Source organism: Micromys minutus (genome assembly GCF_963924665.1).
Source record: "Micromys minutus genome assembly, chromosome: 13".
In the NCBI taxonomy this organism is placed as follows: domain Eukaryota; kingdom Metazoa; phylum Chordata; class Mammalia; order Rodentia; family Muridae; genus Micromys; species Micromys minutus.
Window position 1 is genome coordinate 9132996 of NC_137982.1, and position 21609 is coordinate 9154604.

At 46.2% G+C, this 21609-nt stretch overlaps 1 protein-coding gene across 1 annotated transcript in view; it reads right to left on the minus strand.

Annotated features, from left to right (window-relative positions):
• RALGPS1 (Ral GEF with PH domain and SH3 binding motif 1) overlaps positions 1-21609 on the minus strand; it is a 228257-nt gene that overhangs the window by 112278 nt on the left and 94370 nt on the right. Inside the window, exon 8 of the mRNA XM_080927222.1 lies at positions 12859-12985. Within this exon, the coding sequence (XP_080783348.1) occupies positions 12859-12985 (127 nt within the window). The remainder of the gene's footprint in view (positions 1-12858; positions 12986-21609) is intronic.

Consider the following 21609-nt stretch of genomic DNA (forward strand, 5'->3'; position numbering starts at 1 on the left):
GTAAAAGTAAGAGATGCAGCATCTAGCACATATAAGGACATCAAGACCACACCCTCCTACCTGCCCTATCAGGTCCCCAATGCCAGGGGACCTCTGGCCAGTGTGGCTCTCTGCAGCAAAGCTTCAATTTCTGGCTAAGTGTCAAATGCCCAGGCATCTCCTCATAGGTCAGGCAGTTAACACCAGGGCTTCTCAAAGCTGTTCCTATGTAACCAACTACGGCTCAGGCCTTCCTTTTCCCAGTCTTATCCTGGCCAAAGCTGCTCTGTCATCTAGGCCAAACCTTCCTAAAGACTAGTGCAGGCAATAGGCTCCCACGCTGCGTGCCAGAACTGTCTCCTTGTAAAACAGACTGGGAAGGGAAATTCTAGGCATGATGGGAAGCTCTAAAACCATAAAGGAAGAAACCAAGGGCAAAAATGACCAAGACTGATATCAAGCATGAGAAGCCTCTGAGCTACACATCACTATGTAAGTTAACTCCAATACGGAATTGATATCCATGCCATATCCTAACTCAGACTCAGAAGGCAAAAGCACTGTGGCAGAAAACTTGATAATGCTTATGACTGACTTAGTGGCAAGTGGCTAATAGATTAAAAACGCCACAGCAGAAAGAGCAAGAGAGGCGCCTGAATGAAGGACAAGATTTCACATTCTGCCTCTTGGGTTTGCAAAGATGAAAAGAAATTTGTGTTGAAAAGACATGGAGAAATATCTTCTTCTGGTTTAGGACAGAACTAAAAAGTGACTCAAGCACCACGGCCCATTCTTGGCCCTAGCAGTCCTTAACAGCCACGGGAATGTTCCTCCAAGGTAAGTTGGGGTAGTGGTCAAGTGTTTCCTGAAAGCTACAGTGGGCTTGAAGCGGACTTGCTGCTTTTCTTACACAGTAGAGAGGGAGGAGTCAGCACTCCTACCTTACAAAAAATAAACAAATAAGTATGTATGTATGTATGTATGTATGTATGTATGTATGTATGTATGTATGTATGTATGTATGAAATGACCCAAAGGAAACCGCCCAGAAGGTCCGGAGTGACAGACACTCAACATGAATTCTTAACATGTCCTCATCAACTGTAGTTGTTGGGATAACCGTGGAAGCTGGACACTGCCTAAGGACAATATCCCAACCTGGTGCAGACACAAGCCACACCTCCCACATATATGGAGTTGGGGTGAGGAAACAGGGCCAAGGAAAGCAAGGTTCATCCCTCCAAATCCCTGGTCTTGGGACCAAATCCCCAGAGTGCTGGTCTAGAAAGCCAGGCTGGGCAGTGAAGCAGCCCTCCCCCCACTTACACCCTCACCCCAAAGCACCTGCGATCCAAATGACACTGGCACCAACTGTTTCTCCCAAACCTCACCCGGCACTCCCATCCCAGTTTGTATGTGTGTACATGTATGTATACATGATATTGTGTGGTGTGTGCATACATATATGCTATGTATGAAGAGGTCAGGGGAGGATGTCAAGTGCCTTCCTCGATCTGAAGCTTTCTGTTTTGTTATGAACTAGCCAGTGAGCTCCTGGGATCTGCCTGTCTCCAACCCCCAGCACTGGGTTATAGGTACTTGTAGCCATGCTTAGTTTTTATGTGGGTACTAGGGACTTGAACTAAGGGCCTCCTGCTGTCACAGTAACTCTTCTTACTCATCTCCCTAGTCCCCAAGCCAAGTCTTACTCAAATCATATGGTGTTGAAAAGACAAGGAGTGAGGTTTGTACAGCCTGTTCTCCCTAGGGGGAGGGGTAAGAGGGAGAGGAAGGTCAGCTCAGTAGCAGCAGGTTGGAGCCTGGAGAAGGGGCTGTGCTCAGGATCCTGAATGTAAGTGCACATACACAGCCAGGAAGTCTCCTGGGCTCTGACCAGCCAGAGACTGTTACTCTCACCTTCATTACCAGGGACATTGCAGACCCACAATCACACAAGTTCCAACAGCACCGAGTTCTCTCTTCTTGGTGAGCTCACCTGTCTGCAGATATGGATAAAAAGCAAGAGAGTCCACCTTCCTCCTTCCTGTCCCTCAGTGTCAGTCTCGGCCAGTCTCTGGAAAAGCAATATCTGACTGATACCAAGAAGCCCTTCCCCCAAAGGCTGCTGCTTTGAGTAATACTGCAACCCTTAGGCTTCTGGATGCAATGGAGGTGTGAACTCACAGGTCCTCAGTGTTTGGGTCCCCCCTGCCCCCATCTTCCATCCCTGACCTGTCCCAGTCTTGCTATAGTAAGAGAACTAACTGAGAGGAGGCAAAGGGCACTGTTACATGTGCCAAAAGGTGCCCGACTAGGGTGGTTTCACCGGAGAGTCCAGAGACTATATGCAAGAAGGTATCTGGAAACAGCCTCTGCAGCGTTAGCAAATGCCCTCCTAGGATCTGTGTATTCAGTGACAGGAAAAGACCCCAAAGGAGGCAGTATCCTTTAGCACTCCAGGGAGGGTAGGCAGCCCCTCACCCCAAGCCAAGCAACAGGAAATACCAGGATGAATGGGCTCACCACTTTCAGACTAGTTCCCAAGTCTAAGGCCCTAGTCACCAAAGCAAAAAGAGGGGAATCCAGGCTCAGAGTGTAGCCTGGTGGGGCAGCGGCAAGGCAGAAACCTAGGGTATAGTGGGGAAGCAGCATTTCTCCTTCAAGAAGAGGAGCTGGGGTAAACAGAAGGAAAGCAAAATACCACTGAGAGGGTGGGAGCTCAGCAAGCTGAGTTTTTGAACCCAGCACAAGCACTGGATAAAAACCAGGCCACCACATAAGACACTTCCCCACCCCCATCCCAAGCCCAGAGCACACTAGGCTGGTGGTAGAGGCAGTGGGAATAGCAAAAACCCAGCAAAGAAGCCCACCTTGGGTCTTGACAGGCTCCAGGCATCAGGACCAGATCTCTATCCAGAACCACCTGGAATGAGGGTACAGTTAGAAGGGACTGGGTTTTGTCACTGATGAGACTGTAGGACCTGTGAAATCTCAGCTTCATCTGGGGAACAGGGTTGAGTGGGAGAAGCAAATATATATATAAATATATATACATATATATATGTGTGTATATATATATATATATATACATATATATATACGTGTGTGTGTGTGTGTGTGTGTGTGTGTGTGTGTGTGTATCCAGAGAAGGCTTGAAAGGTACACAGAGAAAAAAATGAGGTTGGTTTCTTCTTACCTGGCTGAGTCCAGCTCACTTAATAAGTGGGTCACATAAGGACATGAGTTACTTCATAAGGGTCAGAAACTGCCTGGAAGTTCTTCAAGAAACAAGAAACAGCCACCTCTGTTCCAATTCTCTCCCCTTCTTATGGGTTTCTCACTGAGGATCTACAGTCCATTCTCACTACCTGTCTGGGGCCAGAGTGCCAGGCAACAATCCTGAGCACAGGGATCCTGGCTGAGTGTCAGCATCTCCAGTCCAATGCTAACTCCTGGACAAAGGAACCAATTGGCGCCTGAGCCACACCAATCCTACCTTAGAGCACAGCTAAGTGGAATGAATACTGATGTTAGGGGATGTCAGGTTTTCAGGACAGGAGGAGGGATCACAGACAGAGTGCACATCAATAAATGTTTAGACACACTCCAGCTGTTACTAGTCCCTACTCCCTGTAGCATACCAGCTTGATGGGTACCATGCTGCCATTTATCAGAAGGGATCCTAGTCTTTAGACCCTCCTCTGCTGACTCTTACCTCTGCTGAAATGAACACTCACCCTTCCAGGCCTACCTGAGTCATTAAACATGACACCTAGTGGTATCCTAAGGGCCACAACCTGTTCTTTATAGGTCTCTCTGCTGGGGTCTTCCTAGCTCTATTTTGTTCTGGCTAAAGCTAATGCCATCTCCCATGTACTACATACTTTCTGTGTGTATGCCTCTAGATGTTTCCAACTGGAGGAAGTGGGTGATATAAGTACCCTCTCTTCAACACAGAAATCTGAAGCTCACAGATGAAGGTGATGTGTAGCCCAAGACACTCAGAACTTGAGTACACGGTCATTCTGATTCCTGAGTTCACAGCCATACAGCCAGGGAAGAAGGGGACCACGTGGCTCCTATTGTCTCATCTCTAATGAAGACAGGAGTGGCAGCTGACCGGGTCCATAGCCATCAGTTTACCTTGGTATATCAGAATAGCAGGGGGTAGTGAAGAGATTTTACTGTTCCTTGGGCACTCTGCCAGAGTGAAAGCCACTAGTCCTGCCTTTCTCTTTTTCTTCTGTCAGAATCAAGAGCCACTTGTCCTACACCCTACAGACTCAACAATCCTAACTCTTGGCACCATTTACAGCCGGCCTTCATCAGCTACTAACTGGATCCTGGTCAAACTAGTTCATCTGGCCACCACCACCAAAGGGTCTGCTAACCACAGTCTCTCAGATCCTAGGATCAAGCTAGAACCAACCCTTTCCTAGGATGCTGCTCCTTAGGGATGCATACCTTGCTATAGAGCCAGCCAAGTCTCCTGTTTTCTGGAGCTAGAATACCCTGACCAAATATGGGGCATCCTTATAATCTGCACTGTCTCCCAAAGCACTTCCATTGGGATCCTTCCCTCCATACCCATGTCCCAGCTGGCTGAACTCCATGATAGCTCTGATGAAACTGGCTCCATAAGCTGGTTCGAATACGTTCCCTTCTCTCTGTTTCATTGTGACCTGAAGCTAAGGGACATCACATGATAGGAGAGGGTACCTTGTTCACATCTGCCTGGAGACTTTGCAAAGTTGGCAGAGGCCAGAAGCTGGTAGGTGATTCATGTGGAGGGAGCTGTATGATGACAGAGGCCTGCAACCTCATCTCAGTGACAGAAGGGTGACATCTCAGTGTCACCCCCTCAAAGTCTGAAATACTGAGCAGGCTCCAGGCAAATAGGCCAGTGGATACTCTTCATGGGCAGTGCATACAGGGAGAAGGTCTGAGACAGGTAGCCAGGAAGCAAACGCCTGGTTAGTAACACCTGTCGGAACTCAGAAACACCTACACTCTGGGCTGGAGACTGCACATCTAAGAATGCTGCAGTGCCTAGGGGACTGAGAAAGAAGGCTCTGAGAAAGACACAGAGTATGAGGAAGAAGACATTGGGAGCCTTCTCAGAGGGTGTCTAGACAGCAGCTACCATGAAGCCCATCTCCTCCCTAGAGTTCCACATGCTTATGAATACTCCATAAAAAAATAAAAAATAAAAAGCACAGATGCCTGGGTGTATTACCTGTAAATGGAAGACACAAAAACACGACAGCTTCTCAAATGAGCTATTACCCAAGATTCTGAGGGTTCTACAGACCACAACAAGAATGACAGTGTATATTTGTAGTCATTAAAAAGGATTCATGACACTGGGTGGGGAAAAGATGTAAAGGACAAACAACATGCAGGAAAAGCCCCCATCTGGTTAAAAAGCTCAGGGTCGGACCATGGTGTGACCCACTGATGGCTGTGGACTGTGTGGATGGGGTGCAGAGCAACTTTCACATTCTACTTTATAGGCTTCCTTCTAATGTGGATGGTCTTCACAGCAAGTAGTAATTTTTAACAAATTTTTAGAGTGGGTACCCAGTGCCATCCCAGGACACAACCTTTCTGGGTGATCACATAGGAAGAAATGGAGTCTCCTTCATATGACCAGAGCCCAGAGAACACTTGTCTGCAGACACAACCCTCAAGAGCAACCTTCCAGGCCTTTCTAGACCCCAGTGATCAGCCCCAGAAATTTTCCTCCTTATAGAGCTGCAAGTGGCAACCACTGTAGAACGTCCCCCTGCACATCAGCTTGGGGAGGGGCGCTAAGCACGCTCTGTCACTGCATAGTCTCCAGCAAGCACAACGTGACAGTGCATTTTTCGTTCCCATAAAGATGAGGCAACAAAGAACAATGTCAGAGTTAGGTGTACTGACCAGCTACCTTCACCTTCCCAATGCTGCCTCAAAACACCCCCAAACTACCTTATCATCTTATAGTTTCCATGCAGTGGGAATGTATGAATGTCTGAGGCAGATGCCCTCTGCCTTCAGATTCGAGACGTCAGTCAAGCTGTAGGCTGGGTCTGAAGTCTCTTGTAAAGGCCCAACTCTTGGGCAGAATCTGCTTCTTTTCCACAGGGGCTTTTCCATAGGACTGCAGGGCACAGGCTGGAGTCCTGCAGGATGAGTGACCCCTGAGTAAGGAGGAATGGGCATAGTATTTAATCTCTTAGAGTTACTCCATCATTAACCTTCTTCTTCTACCTTCTCAATGTCAAAAACAGTGCCTTAGAGCAAGGAGGGCTGGATGACTCAGCACCTGTCACATGAATTATGTGACTATTATTAATGTGACTTTCTCATTAGAGAGCCAAAGGCTAAAGGAAGTTAGGGGAATAGGTTCCCCATGATGTTGGGTGACATCAAGCACTTGTCACATAAATTATGTAACTACTGTTAATGTTACTTTCTTATTAGAGAGCTGAAGATTAAAGGAAGTCAGGGTGATGGGTTCCCCAGTGAGAACCCCAGTGAGAATGTTCTCTAGTGCACAGCAGCATGCTTAAGCCCTTACCTCATTTTGTAGGCCTAGACAAAACCTGACCCAGAGAAAAGCTGATAGTAGTTCTACCTCACTTCCCAGCCTGACTGGGAGCCAATGTGCCCTGGGGAATCCTCTCTGGACCACTGTTTTCCTCCCTCTGTTTATCTCCATGGAAACAGAGGTGGTAAACTAAGGACCTTTAGGCTAGGTGGAACCGCAGCCCCAGCAAGAGCTCATTTAAACTTGGTATTCATCTGGCCTAAGGTTGTGTAAACAACAGGTCAAACTGTGGGGTAGTCACGTTTACAATACCCATTGGCCTCTTGTAATGTCCTGGAGAATTTTAATTTTTAAGGTAACAAATCTGGAGGCTGTACAACTAAAAGTAATTTGCTCCCTTCTGGAAGTAAGTGATTGATATGTAGCTTACCACAAAATCATGGGAAAGTATCTTTAAAATCACTTGTCTGGTTGAGCCTGGGCTGAGAGCTTCCTGCTTGCTGGATCCCAGGCGGGCTTAGATGGCTGCCTTAAGAGGGAGAAACATGTCTGAACAGTCCCTGAGCTGAAGAAGTCAGCTCCAAAAGAGAACACAAAGCACAGCCATCACACCTCCTCGGATCCAGCTTAGACCGGCTCTGTGGCACTGAACTCCCCTTTCCATTCTTAAGACTTGCAGCCCTAGCTGAGCAAGAAGTTGCCCAGCTAGAAAGCCAGGCTGGGAAGTAGGAGGCAATTAGACCGAAGAATGGGAGGAGTCAGAGAGTTGGGGCCAGGCATGCACTGGAAGCAGCAACTGCTGGGCAGGAGCTATGGAACAAGTGAGTGTTCCTGGGGGATCCTCCGAACACATGGGGCGGGGACTGCAAAAAGGCAGGGCTCCTTCCTGTGAGCGGATTTTTCTCTGCTACACATTGAAGGAAGAGACTTCCTCAGTGCTGATCAATTTGGTGTCATCTTCATTACCCCACAGTACGGACATGCTGCTATTGGATTTGGTCTGGGGCAAGGTGGCCCCCACTGGGGTAACAGCTATTCAGATGAATGTCTCTAAGGACAGTGTGTCTCAGCCCTGCTGGCACTGGCTGCATCCCCTGTACATACACACCCCACCCAGTCCCACAACCACTCTTTCAACTTCATGATTCGAGGAACCACAGTCAACAGCACCACTGAATTCTCAAAGCCCAAGACCAGGCTGTGTGTGGGTCTCCATCAGGTGCAAGGGCTGTGTTCACTTGGTCTTGGGTCTTTCTAAGACTTTGCTCTCAGTCAAGTCTCTAAAGGCCTTTCCCTCCTCCTGGTACTCTGAACTGCAGTGACTCATCACACACTTACACATGACCCCTGGCAGGTCTTCTCTCCTCCATCCAGACTCCCTGGAAGCAACTCAGTGTGCCAAAGACACAAACACGTATGTAAAATACAAACCCAGCAGTGGCTTTGCTTAAAACTTTCCCCGTCCCCATAGCCTGGGCTCCCCACTTTTAGTGCCCAGCCCCTCAGGGATCTGTTTCCTCCTCCCATCCCATCATACTTGACTCTCTGGCCAGTGTTTCTGCCAAACATGTTTTCCTAACACACTGGAACCAGACAAGGTGTGCCCTCAGCTTCTCCCTTCATAACATTCGGCTGACTTCTCATTCCTTGCACACAACTAGTGCTCAGGGCTAATCTGTGAGACGTGACTGACCCCACGAAGTGTCCACTGAGGTGTTCATTTGCTGTTCTGGGAGATCCTTCCTGAGCACCCAAGTGCACAGGTTGGTTGGTTGGTTGGTTGGTTGGTTGAGGGTCTTTTAGTTTCTGGCAGTTTGACCCGGCTGCTCGAACAGAACTTGCCTCTGTTCTAAACTTCAAATTTTATACTTAAGAATAAATGCTTTATTTTCCGAATGGAAGAGTTTGCTTGTCTGAAGGAGTGGCTCAGGCTCTAGAATGTTCCTTTACATACTCAAGATCTGGGTAAGTTACCAGGAACTGGTTTGTATCCTCTGCTATTTAGGGCTGTCAGCAGACCGGGTTCTTTGCTCCAGACATTACAGTTTTCCACACTGCTATGGTACTTTGAGATCAGCATAACAGCATTTCGAATCGATCACATTCCTAATTTTATTTAGCTATTTTCTGGAAGAAATAGTGAGTAGTGAAAAACCAAATACATCTAGATCAAAACAGTGGCTCAGAAGTCAGTGGTAAAGCCATCTCCCCTCCCATTTCCATCAGAAGGAGTGCTTAGGGGAGGTGCTGTCATACTGACTCAGGGACAAAGGGACAGTCTATTCCCCTATACTATTTCACAGTTTGGAAGGAACTAATGTAAAGTCTGGTTTTGCTTCTAATATAATGCTTTTTTCCTCTCGATATTTTAATTAATGTATTATAACTTTTAAAATTATTTTATTTGTACAGGTGTTTTGCCTGCTCTTACGTCTTTGCACTGTGTATGTGTGTGGAATGTCAGAGGCCAGAAGAGGAAGCTGGATCGCTGGAACTGGAGTCACAGGTATTTGTGAGCCACCATGTGGGTGCTGGGAATCAAACCTTCACTCTCTGCAAGAGCTATCAATACAGCCCTGCAGTGTTTTTAAATCATGCTTTATGGGGTACTCAGGACACTGAAGTGCAGCCAGCTATCTCTGAAATCCAGCGAGTCAAAGAGCAGGGTTAAGCTAGAGACAGCTGTGAAGACCCGTGAGGCCATCTCCATATGGAATATGTAAACCCAGGGACATGGTAGCATCAAACCTCCCACAGAGGGCTAAGAGAACTGTTACAAAAGGAAGCCTACCCTTGTGGGTAGAGGTGGACCCCTGCTGCAGCAAGCAGAGAGCAGACATGATCAGTGTGACGTGGAGTATAGGAACTGGCCAAGTGTTTCCCCCTCCTACCCTGGAAGAGACCTGCCAGGGGAAAACAAGTAACTTGGGCATTTTTTTTCCTGTATTGTCCTTTCCAGGACTTACAGAACTGCTCCCATTTAAACACTGCTAGACAGGTTGGGTTTTCAAAAGGATCTAATGGGCAGGGCTTGAGCAAGGCAGTCAGACAGCAGATGGAGACCCACCATCAAGGCAGATAGAGGATCTTACTTCATGTTCTCTTATGCACATGACAACATGCTGTGGTCACCCCCATACTGAGAACAGGAAGCAGCTGGCTCAGGTATACCCTACTCCTCACCGTTGACTCTTCTGAGATAGGGTTGTTCTGCTGTAAGATGAGAAGTGTAGTTTAACTGTGTCAGGGGAAACAGAGCCACCTGAAAGCTGAAGGAGCAGGAATATGGCCACTTGAGGGGTTCACACAGAGTCAAAGCAGGCAATCAGAGTACTCAGGGAGCCTCCATGAAACACCTGCTAGAAAAAGTCAAGCAAGGGCAAGGAGGACTATTTCTGTCCAAACATGCCAAGTGCCAAAGGTCCGAGAGGCCAGAGCAGACTACCTGATGACCTAGGAAGACAACATTGCTCTACAGTCCAGCCTCAAGACTTATCTCAGAAACAGCCACAATCCGCAGAGACTCACAGGTACCTTGTTAAGGGAAAGGTAGAAAAATGATGACCTGAATCATAGAGATGGGAAGGGCAGTGTCAAGATTTTAGAGCTATGGCCTGTCCATGGGCACCAGTGGCCCTACCACTTCCCACTTACATGACCACCGCAACCTCAGTGCCCCAGCTGTTAAGATCATACAAAGAGACAATGCAGCTAAAGAAAAGAGCTGGGTGTGGAATGTAAGTGACACACAACAGTCCTCACAAGCATTCCTAGAGAAAACTGACCCGGGGGGAATAGACGTACGAAGATGGCAGTAGATTCATGACCATCCTTGGCCACATAATAACTTCAAGGCCAACTTTAAATATATGAAACCATGTCTCAGAAAAAAACAGAGAGCTGGGGGACAAAGACCCTCATTCTTAATGACACGTGAGCACCTATTCTGCCTGAACACATGGCAGTCGCCATCCCTCCCCTCCTGTCACCTTTGTACCAATTCCTTTCCTAGATGACAGTCTTGTCAAGCTACAGGAGGTGTACACATGAGCATGTGCTCTCTCCTGGGACAGCCACCAAACACATATACATGGCAGCTTACAGCAAGCCAGAAGAAAGGACTGGAAAGGAGATGATTTCACTGGGGGAGAAAAAGAGAAAGATAAAGAATAACAGCAAGGCCTCTCACATTGGGTAAAGCCAAGGAAAGCAACTTAAAATACTAAATTCAAACCATGGTCAAAGAGTTATGAGTTACACATTCATAGATACATACGTAAGTGTACATTTATATATATAGCATATATAAATGTCCTTATATATTTATGTATCCTTACACCATCAAATTAGAATGTCAATGATTATAGATAGATTGTAATAATAATTCACAAGAATATTACTGCCAATTAAAAACGTTACAATTGCTTTATCATAAATTTTAGAGGAGTTAAAATGTGGAGAAAAAAGTACCTTATATTAATAAATTGCAGTAAATTCAAAAGAGAAAAATAATGTGACTGATTTTGAAAATTCAAAATCTAAATTATTTGGAAAGATCAACAGACAAACTCTAATGGCACACGAGAGGAGAAGCAAGAAAAATAGAGGAGAGGGGAGGGGAGGAGAGGAGGAGAGGAGGGGATGGGAAGGGAGAGGAGGAGAGGCGGGGAGAGGAGAGGAGAGGAGGAGAGGAGAGAAAAATAGAGGAGAGGTGAGGCCAGCCAAGTCTACACAGTGAGACCCTGTTTCAAAAAACAAAAACAAGAACAAAACCACAAAAAAACATCATATATACAGAGAATTTGATACTTATAAGAGAAAACTGAATAACACAATATGGTCAAAATTTAAATAAGGAAAAAACTTTCCATGCTAATAATTTAGAAAGGCTGGGGCTAGAGAGATGGATCAGTGGTTAAGAGCACTGACTGCTCTTCCAGAGGTTCTGAGTTCAATTCCCAGGATCCATATAGTGACTCACAACTATCTGTAATGAGATCTGATTCCCTCTTCTGATGTGTGTGAAAATACAGTATGCATATACATAAAATAGACTTAAGAATAATTTTAAGGGTTTGTCAAATAGACATTTCCTATTTAAGAATAAGAAAATCCATGCAAATGCTTACAGAGGACACGTCAGAAGCTGCTGACAGTCTGTGTAAAGAACTGCACTAAGCCATCATGAGTCCCTTCTAGAAAAGCCTTTCCTTTCCTGGTTATTAAAACTGTGTCAGATCAGAACAAGACTGATTTTCTCCTGAAGACCAAACTACATACAGCATTTTTCATGTATCAAAACTGGCAAGATAAAAAGGAAAGAAAAATAGATTTGAAATGAAAATGTCTGCTGGGCAGTGTGGGCACACACCTTTATCCCATCTCTCAGGAGGCAGAGCTATCTCTGAGTTTGATCTGAGAGGATCTCTGAGTTTGAGGCTAACCTGGTCTACGTAGCTAGTTCCAGAACAGCCAGAGCTACACAGAGAAACCCTGTCAGAAGAGAGGAAGCAGCAGCATGACCGTGTCTTATTTCACAATAACAACAACCTGAAGGTGTGCTCTGCACACATATGCTGACCTAGTTACCTGTGCGTCCAAGAAGCCATGACAAAGCAAAGTCATACGCACGCACACAAGTCTCTACAGCATAAGGTGATTCACCACAGAGAGTTTGGGCAGTGTAGACAGCAGCAGGGAAGAGGAGGATTGAGCCTGACAAATCCAACTGACAGCATGGAGCCACAGTACAGATACAGACAGCAGGAGGTGTCTGACGTGAGCAAACACATTTTACACATGCCAAGAGAAGTGAGATATAAAGCAAAATATCTTTCAGTGGATAACTAAAGAAACGTTCTTCTCCTACCAATTCCTATAATGAACATAGTATCTTATAACTAGAAATTTTAGCAATTGTTCCTAGAGTTTCTTTTGCTGAATTTTATGAGACATACAAATAATGACCAGAAAACTGGAAGAGTGGACTTATGCCTAGGCACCCCCATTTGGAAGATCTGAATGAACCAGCAAGACATCATGACCTACAGACATCATGGCCCATCTGGGCTGCAGCCTGTAAGCCTGGGGACCTCAGAGTGCAGGAATCCTGGCTCTCGGAGTCAAGGTACATAAGACAGAGTCACCTTGTTTCTACCTCACTAGTGTTCCTAGCCTGGGAAGCATAGACAGCCTGCTCCAACCAAGGAGTCAACCAAATCACCTCTTTACCCATGATCCCCGCTGCTTTGGAAACATCTCAACTAGAAACTATAAAAACATCTTATTTGACCCTAAGCATGTTGCCTGGAAAGTTAGTAATAAAATAAGCCAACTGAGACTCATACCTAGATAGGGAATGCTGGGCACCATCTTCAGACTTCGGATGTAGTCCCGAGTTCGCTTGTAGTTGTCCTCTTTGGACATCAAGTAGTCCAGTTTCTCAAAAGTGGTCTTGTCTTTTCGATTCAAAAGCTGGAATGAAAAAAAATTATCTGAGAGGGGAAATCTAAAAAGTTGATAGGACAGGGGCTATGACAAATAGCAAAGGAAACACCTGACTGTATGTCAACAACATATCAAATCCTGGATGAAGTAAAGATGCAGACTCCACAGGAGTCAGCCTTGGAGCTGCCTTGTCCACTGGCCCAGGATGCTTACTAACTCCTTCAGTACACATCCAAGACTGATCTCTGTGAGGACAAATACTCTACAACAGCACAGAACTCAGAGAGTGAAGCAACTTGCTCATGGTCCCCAGGAGAGTCATTCCAAAGCTCTAGCCAGTCTCTTTCCCCAAATACATCATGCTGAAAGATGCCACCAACTGACACATGACTCAAGTGAATGTGCCAGGAGGACAGGATAGTGCTGCAACTTGGGGCTCTCCTCTAGATTCCCCCACATCCTATGTCATATTTTACTGGGAATGGTGTTTCACAAAAGAACCTTCTTTTCTTTAGAAGCAGCCATCTATAGAGCCAATGGTCAAGATGTGAGCAAGCATTATCAGACATGAGACAAGCTCTGATGACTGAGTACTTGGCATGTGAAGCTACTGACCTGGGGGAGAAAGGATGGCTCAGTGTATACACTGCAGCTTCTAGAAAGGGGCAGAGTCCTTAACTCCTAGAGTATAAAATTGACACTAGGACTTACAGTCATGTGCCAAATCAAAGTCTAGTGCCAGGAAATGCTAAGATGCATCTTCAATGCAATGGCTTTGAGTAAAGGAGAGGAAGAAGGTAGAAGAGGAGGAAGAAAAAGGAAGGAGAAGAAAGAAGAGGAAGAGGAAGTAGCAGCAGCAGCAGCTAAACTTGAAAAGAGGGGCTGGGGTGGGGTCATGAGGATGTGTGGTTTGGGCATGAGACTAAGGGGAGTTCTACCAATTCCAGCTCCTGAAACTGGAGGTCAATGGCTAATGCCTAAGGCCGGGAGTGTAAACGAAGGAGACCTTAGACCTGGTATGTCTGTGGCCAAACTTAGTCTTGATAATCCAATGGTCTATGTAAGGACATCAACTAATAGAGCTGCCATGCCCATCAGAATGAAGCAGGCCACTGTCCAGCAGCCCATGCAGCAGAGAAAAGTGGAATAGGGAAAGCAGACGGCTCCTGGGTCCTCAGTCTGCAGGTCCCACTCTTGGGTACAAGTGCCTAATGCCTAAGAAAGCCCCAGCCTGTTTTGGGAAGGCTCTGTCAGATCCCTCCATCCTCAGTCTCTGGAGCCAACAATGATTTATCCATAGGAGAGCCCACTGAGTTTGGGTGGTGACAGCCCAGGTACAGCACAGGGGAGGCAGATATATTTTAGAGGAATGCCTCTAGGGCTGAAGCAGCCAGAGACCAAGAAACAGCTTTTATTTTTTTCATGGAGATGTCCCAGACACACAAGGGCAGGGACACTACACAGATGCTAGCAACAATTCTACTTAACTGCTTGTTTCAAGCTATTCGTCACAGGAACAAGTGGGCAGGAAATGATGTCATTCTTTACTGTGTGGAGAGCACTGCTGTATACAACTCAGCTGGCCTCTGTTAATCCAAAGGCAGAAAGAAGCCAGACTATTGCCTGTATTTCAGGTTCACCATCACTAGTACTGGGTGGCTCACCCAGATATCTCTGGGACCCATGGTTCAGTGGAGAACTGGACAGACCCACGTTCTAGCAGTACGGCAGATGAGTGAGTAATAGGTGTGGGAGCAGTGAGTGGCGATCTGTCAAGCAGAGTCATCCCATCAAGAATCGGGTAAAAGCGCTTGCAGAGGACCCACACGACTGCTCATGAACATCTGTAACTCCAGCCACAGAGGACCCAATGCCTTCTTCTGGCCTCTCACTTGCACCAAGCGTGCAAGTGGGGTACAGACATACATGCAGATACAACACTCATACACATACACTAAATAATGCCTTTAATGTTAAAAGAGATATCATTTGATTCTGTTGTTTTTTCTTTTAAGACAGGGTTTCTCTATGCATACCTGTCTGTCCTGAAATTCACTCTGTAGAGCAGGCTGGCCTCAAGCTCACAGAGATCCACTTGCCTCTGCCTTCTGGATGTTGGGTCTAAAGGTGTGCACCACTGTTTCATGTAGCTTTATGCTACCACATTTACTCCAGGAGGTGACCACACTACCAGCCCCCTCCTAGTTTCCCTTGAGTTCCTGGACAAAAGATACACACACAGTTTGTTCCTTTTCTACTTGCCTTCTTGGCACAATTGCTAGGTTTTGCTATCTTGCCCTTATCTATATTCTTAGCTTGGTACCTCCCACCTGCCCTACATTTCAGTGGCAAATCCATCTAGGCCGTGCCAAACATCCATGACCACCTGCCTATGGTAGTGGCAACAAGCCCAGCTCCTCCCAAGACCTCACATGGCTACTGATTTCTTCTCCCTCCAAAGCATGGCAAAAAAAACTCCTTCTTTCCTTGCGTCTGCCTTTTCTTCCTGGGACTGGGAAGCCCTGCCTGTACCTTCCGTCCAGTTTTCTTTACTGATAGATCAAGAACCAACTAGGGAACAGGACCTTAGCATCAGGACCACCCCCTTCACACCACACCTGGCTTTTCTTTTTTATGCACATTTGTGCCATGAGGGATGGTTTATGCAATAAAAATAAACAATTTTAAGATTATATATAAATGTGGAGAACAGGTGGCTAATATGGGAAGGGAACTTTTGCAGTTATCTGTGTGAAGACAATGAATGTACCTATGACATGAGCTTCCAGGACTGAACTCAGATTACTGGGCTCAGGTAAAAGTGTCTTTCCCTGTTGAGCCAACTCACTGTCCTGGCCTGGAACTTTTTAAAAGAAAACTGGAATGACCAAGTAAACTACTCAAGAAAGCAAAGAATACTCCTGTTTCACCTTCTGACTGTACAGTGAAGCCTGCTCACACACTGTTAGCCACTAGGATTCTGAATACCCATTTACTCAAGATGCTAAACTATTGTGATGGAGAAATGTGGAAGCTGGGCCTAGAAAACTAAGCTATGTCTATATGTTACCTAAAGTTGGTAGATCAATAAACTGTGGTAAATGCTCATGGGTGGAGTTGTGGCACAGACTCCAAGAAGAAACCACCAACCTAGAAGGTTTACCTCTAAAGAGGGAGGGAGTGAAAAGAGAGTAGAGAAGCAGGGAGAATTCGAGGTGTCAATGAGCCTTTCAGTACTTGGCAATCTTTTAAAATTAATGTGTATGTATTATGATGGTAAAAATTCTTTTCAGATTTAGGTCTTTAAAAATAGGATTTGATTAATCAGAAAATATGAACTGAGGGTCTCTCAAATTTCAGCATTGATAAGAAACCTCAGAAAAGGGCCATCAGAACTACATGTAATAAAATACAGCTGTTGCTTAACCAGAGTTAGACAAATACTGCAGTCATTATGCCCAGGGAACAAGGTAAGGGAGTGAGATTATGAAAAACCTCCTAGTCTGAGACAGCCGAAGGACTCAGGATCTCGGTACAGAATGAGTAAGGAATAATATGGGAGCATTTTGAGTATTTCTTCGTCTCTTTGTACACACACACACACACACACACACACACACACACACACATTATATAGGACACTGTATACCACACTTGGGAAAACAGTGGCTTTGAAACACAGCCAAGTTGAGAAGTGTTAGGGCACCGTCCATGATGATTACTATCATCCCAACTTACTGCAAAGCTGCGTTTGTGTTTTACTTGGCAAATGAAGCCTGTGAGGAACAACAGTGCTGGCCCAGCTTGCTCTCCTTCCCCTTCCCTCCCCACAGAAGGAATGCAACTGGCAGTCAGTCATTGGCCAGAACAACAGAGCAGATGAAACATCACAATGACTGGAAACCAGGTGTGTTAGAAAAGTCTGAGTCTAAATAATCCTTATGAGAAAGGGAAGAAAAGCCAAGGTTATAGATTTTTGACAAGACAAACTTGAGCTCACAGCAGGCTGAACCACTGTTAGCAGAAAACTATATTAAAAGGAATAAAAATGCTCTGCTAATAAAAACACTTATAACTAAACAAGGATGCCCAAAATAAGTGAGCAGAACATTCCAAGCAAGAGGCTAGGAAAGTGGAGAGGTAGGAATACCTTAATATGAAAACTGAGAAACTGGTGAGAAACAAAAGAAAGCTGACCACCACACTTCCGGCAGGCACCAGACCCCAGAGCAGTTTTATAAAATGTCAACAAAATAGAGTCAAAACAGAAACCTTTACGGCAAAGGCAGGAAGCAGTTACATACTCTCAGCACCGAGACAAGTCCAGACCACATTCTCAACATGAACTCCAATTACAAGGTAAAAACAGAGTCCTGCGTTGTTCATTTTCACAGTACCCGGTGACCCCTCTGAAGGACAACTGAGACTGAGAAGCACAAAGGCTTCCAGGAGGATCCAGGCCACTGAGACGCCAGGCCAGGAGCTGATTTCCTCACACCCCCAGGGCTATGAGTGTGCACCTGCTATCTGATACCCAGGAACTCCTCCCGGTCTGGCAAAGTAGCTCAAATGTGGAGGTCACCTCCATGAAGCCCCTCCAATTCCAACTTACAAGGACACTGGCATTGTGTTCCTTTGCCTTGAGGGGAAAAAATAACATTTCCTCATATGTGGATCCATTTTCAACAAAGAGCCTGTTGCTCCAGATATAATTCTTAAAACTGGCTCCAAATCCTACTTCAGTCCCCGCGTCTGCTGCTGGCTGGTGTGGAAGGAATGCTCAGTGCTGGCGGATGCAGGAGTATAGTGTGGGATCTGCAAGGAACTAAAGTGGGGTCTTTTTTTTTTTACCTCTGGCTTTTTAGTGTCTGTTCTGAAGGACAAAAAGGCTTCCAAGTCCCATCCCAGTGCCACACACCAACCGCAATGAACAGCACTTATGAAAAAGCTGGTACTTTGAATTTCAGTGGTATTTGGGCTGTTTGCCTTTGTCTGAGGCTATTTTAAGCCCAAACAGGTTGAAATTAACTTATAGAAAATAGTCATATAAACAAATTTCTGCCCATAAGCAAAAAGTTTTGTCTTATGGATACCGCCGACAGTCATCTTGGGAATCCTGGTTAATCTGACACCCTCGTTCTCAGTGTACGTTAGAGATGCCGTGGCACTCCCAACTGGGGCTGTGACAGTGTGGCCGTCTGCTTCTGTGATGCACTTACTGCACTTTATGTTGGCAAATCTTTGGCAAGTACTTGTTCTGTATTTCTAAGAACCAGAATTTTATCTTTTCAAGTAATCCTTTAACAGCTGCATAGACATACACAGGCAAATGTACATACATTTTCTACTTATACTTTCATGAGACAATTTTCATCATGCATTCATTTAATATTTATTTATTTATTTTATTCTACTCATGGCAATTCAGGAGACAGACCTCAAATGACTCCCAGATCTACAACTGGAGGCAAAGATTGATAAAGGGATAAGTCACGGTATTTTAAATATTTACCACAGCATATTCCTAACATGCACACTGGCCAAGGTTCACCTGGGACAGAGCTGGTATGCGAGTGGGCATTCTATTCATATTCAGCTGGGCTGAGCACTGAGAAGGGCCCACAGATGTAAGGAAGCCACAGAACACTTCAAGGGGCCAGGAGGAAGTGAACAAAGCCATTTTGAGGTGGGGACGTTTAGCATAGAGGAGTCCAAAGAGGCACCAGAGGTCACAAAGGCAGGAAAAGTGGCTTGGAGGTAGGGATACTGAGGGATGTTTGGGGGAACAACAGCTAGGCTAAAATACAGCAAGTATTGTTTTGGATAAGAATGAAAAGGTAGGAGAGGGAGGGAAACTTGCCTTTTGGGTATGAAGTATGGGGGAAACCGCTTGGTGTCTGGTCTCTTTGTTAAAAAAAAAAAAAAAAAACTATTAGGTTCTTGGTGCTCAATAAAACATTCAGTGCTCATGAGTGTGGCACACCCCAGGTGTACCACCCATGAGCACATACCAACCCTCCAGTTCAGGCTCAGAATCTTCCCTTTATTCAAAAGCATCACTGAAATAGAGAGCTGTGTGTGTAAATGGTTAGACTGGCTGGTGATCTTTACCATAACGCTGTATGAGAACATCAGCACGCACTGGAGCTGCTTTGCAGGAGCAGTGGGATATGGGGCAAGCAGAGGGGAGGGCAGGACAAGAAAAACAAACCAAAGCTCTCTTTAGCCAGGTGTCCAAACCCCTGAACTGTACACAGGGGAGATTACTCCAGCATGGTGTGAGGACAGACTGGTACGGCCAGAAGCAAAGAGAATGATGGAAGTCGGTGATAGTCCAGGTCATACATACAGGTCTGCTTTCAGGGATGACAGTTTCTGCAGCCCATTTAAGAACAGCCCAGGAGAGCTGAAAATACATCTATGTGCTGGGCACAGTGCTGGACACTTTCTACTTATCTACTCTAATCCTTGCTTTAAGATAGAGGTTGAAGGCACCTACTTCTTAGTTTCCAGGCCTCTCATTTCTTCCCTGTAGCCTTGGCCTCTCACGCCTATAGAGCTGCATTCATTCAGACCCCAAAGCATAGCCACATGAGGCTGCATAAAGATGATCACAGTTGTCTTCCCTCCCTTTGGGTCCTCTCGACTGAACAGTTTCTGTTGAGGTAACATGACAACAGACAGGTGTACACAGCATACTTGTAGCACCCTGTGGGAGGACCTGAAGTCGGGCCTCTCCTCTCCAAGTCTGGGCCCCAGCTCCAAAGGCCTGGCCTCGCTGGATCATCTTTACAGCTCAAGGCCCAGACTCTGGGATATAGCTCACATTTTATTTTTAGCCCTCTTGGCCTGTAGTGTGGCTCTGCTTATTGTGTTAACGTGGCTATATTTTATGTAGCATTATTGTGTACACATGGTGTGGCAGGAGGCAGGGAAGGAGGGAAAAAAGACTTATTCCTCATCTTACGCTGCCACTTGCCCAAAGGTCTAAAACACAGTTTGTGAAGACAGTGTTCTGGCCACCTCTCTCCAGGAGTCACTGTCAGATTGTCAGATTTCAGACAGGCAGCATGTATGCGGTTAAAGGAAGACACAGTGGAGAACTGGGACTAGACAGAGCAGGCACTACAGGGGGAGTGGGGCTCATGAGAGTCTGACCTTGGAGAACTCAGTGACAGCTGAAGCCCTCCAAGCTGGTAAGTATGCTCACCAAGGAAAGAAACATCAAGGTGAAGACCAAGGTCAGAACCTTAGAGAACCACCACACCCAGTCACAAAAGAAGCCAGCTGTCAGAAGAGAGGAAAAGGTACTAGCCTGGGGGAAAGCTTCCAGGAGGTAGAGACTGGCAGTGCCCAATTCTATAGCACTGGCAGGCACAGAAGGTGAAACATTGGCTTCCCAGCAGTTCGGAACTTTTGAGGAGCAGTTCCAGCTGGCTCCTGCCTAGGGACAGGAGCAGTGGCCAGAAGTTTCTACCACTGCCTTCCTTGGCCTCCCATCTCCCTATCTGCTTCATCTGGTTCAACTTCCACCTAGAACAAAGCTCAGAGCCATCTGAGCCTGGCAGCCCAGGCATCCTCCAGCCTCCTCTATCATGCCATAGGAGAGTTGCCAGCGGTGCTGCTGAAGACACGAGGAGCAGCAGCGCTTCTTGGACTAATGGGTCTCAGATCCAAAGCACAGGAATGCCACGCATCTGCTGGCCCTGGTGTCCTTCTTACTTGGAGATGGGAGACTGGGAACACTGATCTTGTATGGTGCCCTTCCAGGTCACACCCAGCAGACCAGGCTATTGCCCACCAGTGGTGATCTCCATGCCAAGGACTTCAGTTTTCACTTCGCTGCTGCATGTGAATCAAACTCTGGACCAATTTGGTAGGAAAGAGAGGGTCACTCTGGGCACATGCACAGGACAAACAGACAGTGCACGTGTCATATGGAATTAATAGGTGATTGCTCTACACTTTACAAATTCCATGACCTAGATCTCTCAGGAATAAGCTAGCCTCTTCCAGGATTATTCTGATTACAAAGAGATCTTAGCAACTTACCAGCTGCAAGGTTCAAACCAAGGAAGAGATTCCCCCTTCCCTCCCCCCTCAACAATCTAGCCACAAGGACTCTAGAGGCCTCTCCTCAGAACACTCTGCATCACTCTGGTCCCCTACTCTATCCACTTACTTAGCTCCTGGACTATGCCCTCACCCACTCTCACTGGGCCCCTGGTTTCTAGTCTTGGTCTCCATTTCTCCTAATTTGTTTTCTATACATTAATGTAGTGATTAAACACACACACACACACACATAGACACACACACAGAGACAGACACCACTAAACAAAATTACGTCCATCTCCTGTTAAAGCCTGTCTGAACACCCGAATGGTTCCCTCTGTCCGAGGCTGAGCCCAGCTATACTGACCTGTGGGTCCCTTAGTGACCAAAGCTCTTTTCCTTACACATGTAAGTACCAGCTATCCCCACCCCTCACCCTCTGCAGTTGCTCATGCTCTTGTCATTCAAATCTTGGCATAAAGGCCGAACTGGAGGAGTGCTCCCCTGAGCACTCACACAGAAGCTGCATGAGCCCTCCTCTATCCACACCCAATATAATCACTCCTGTCACACTGATCCTTGCTCATTATTTATGC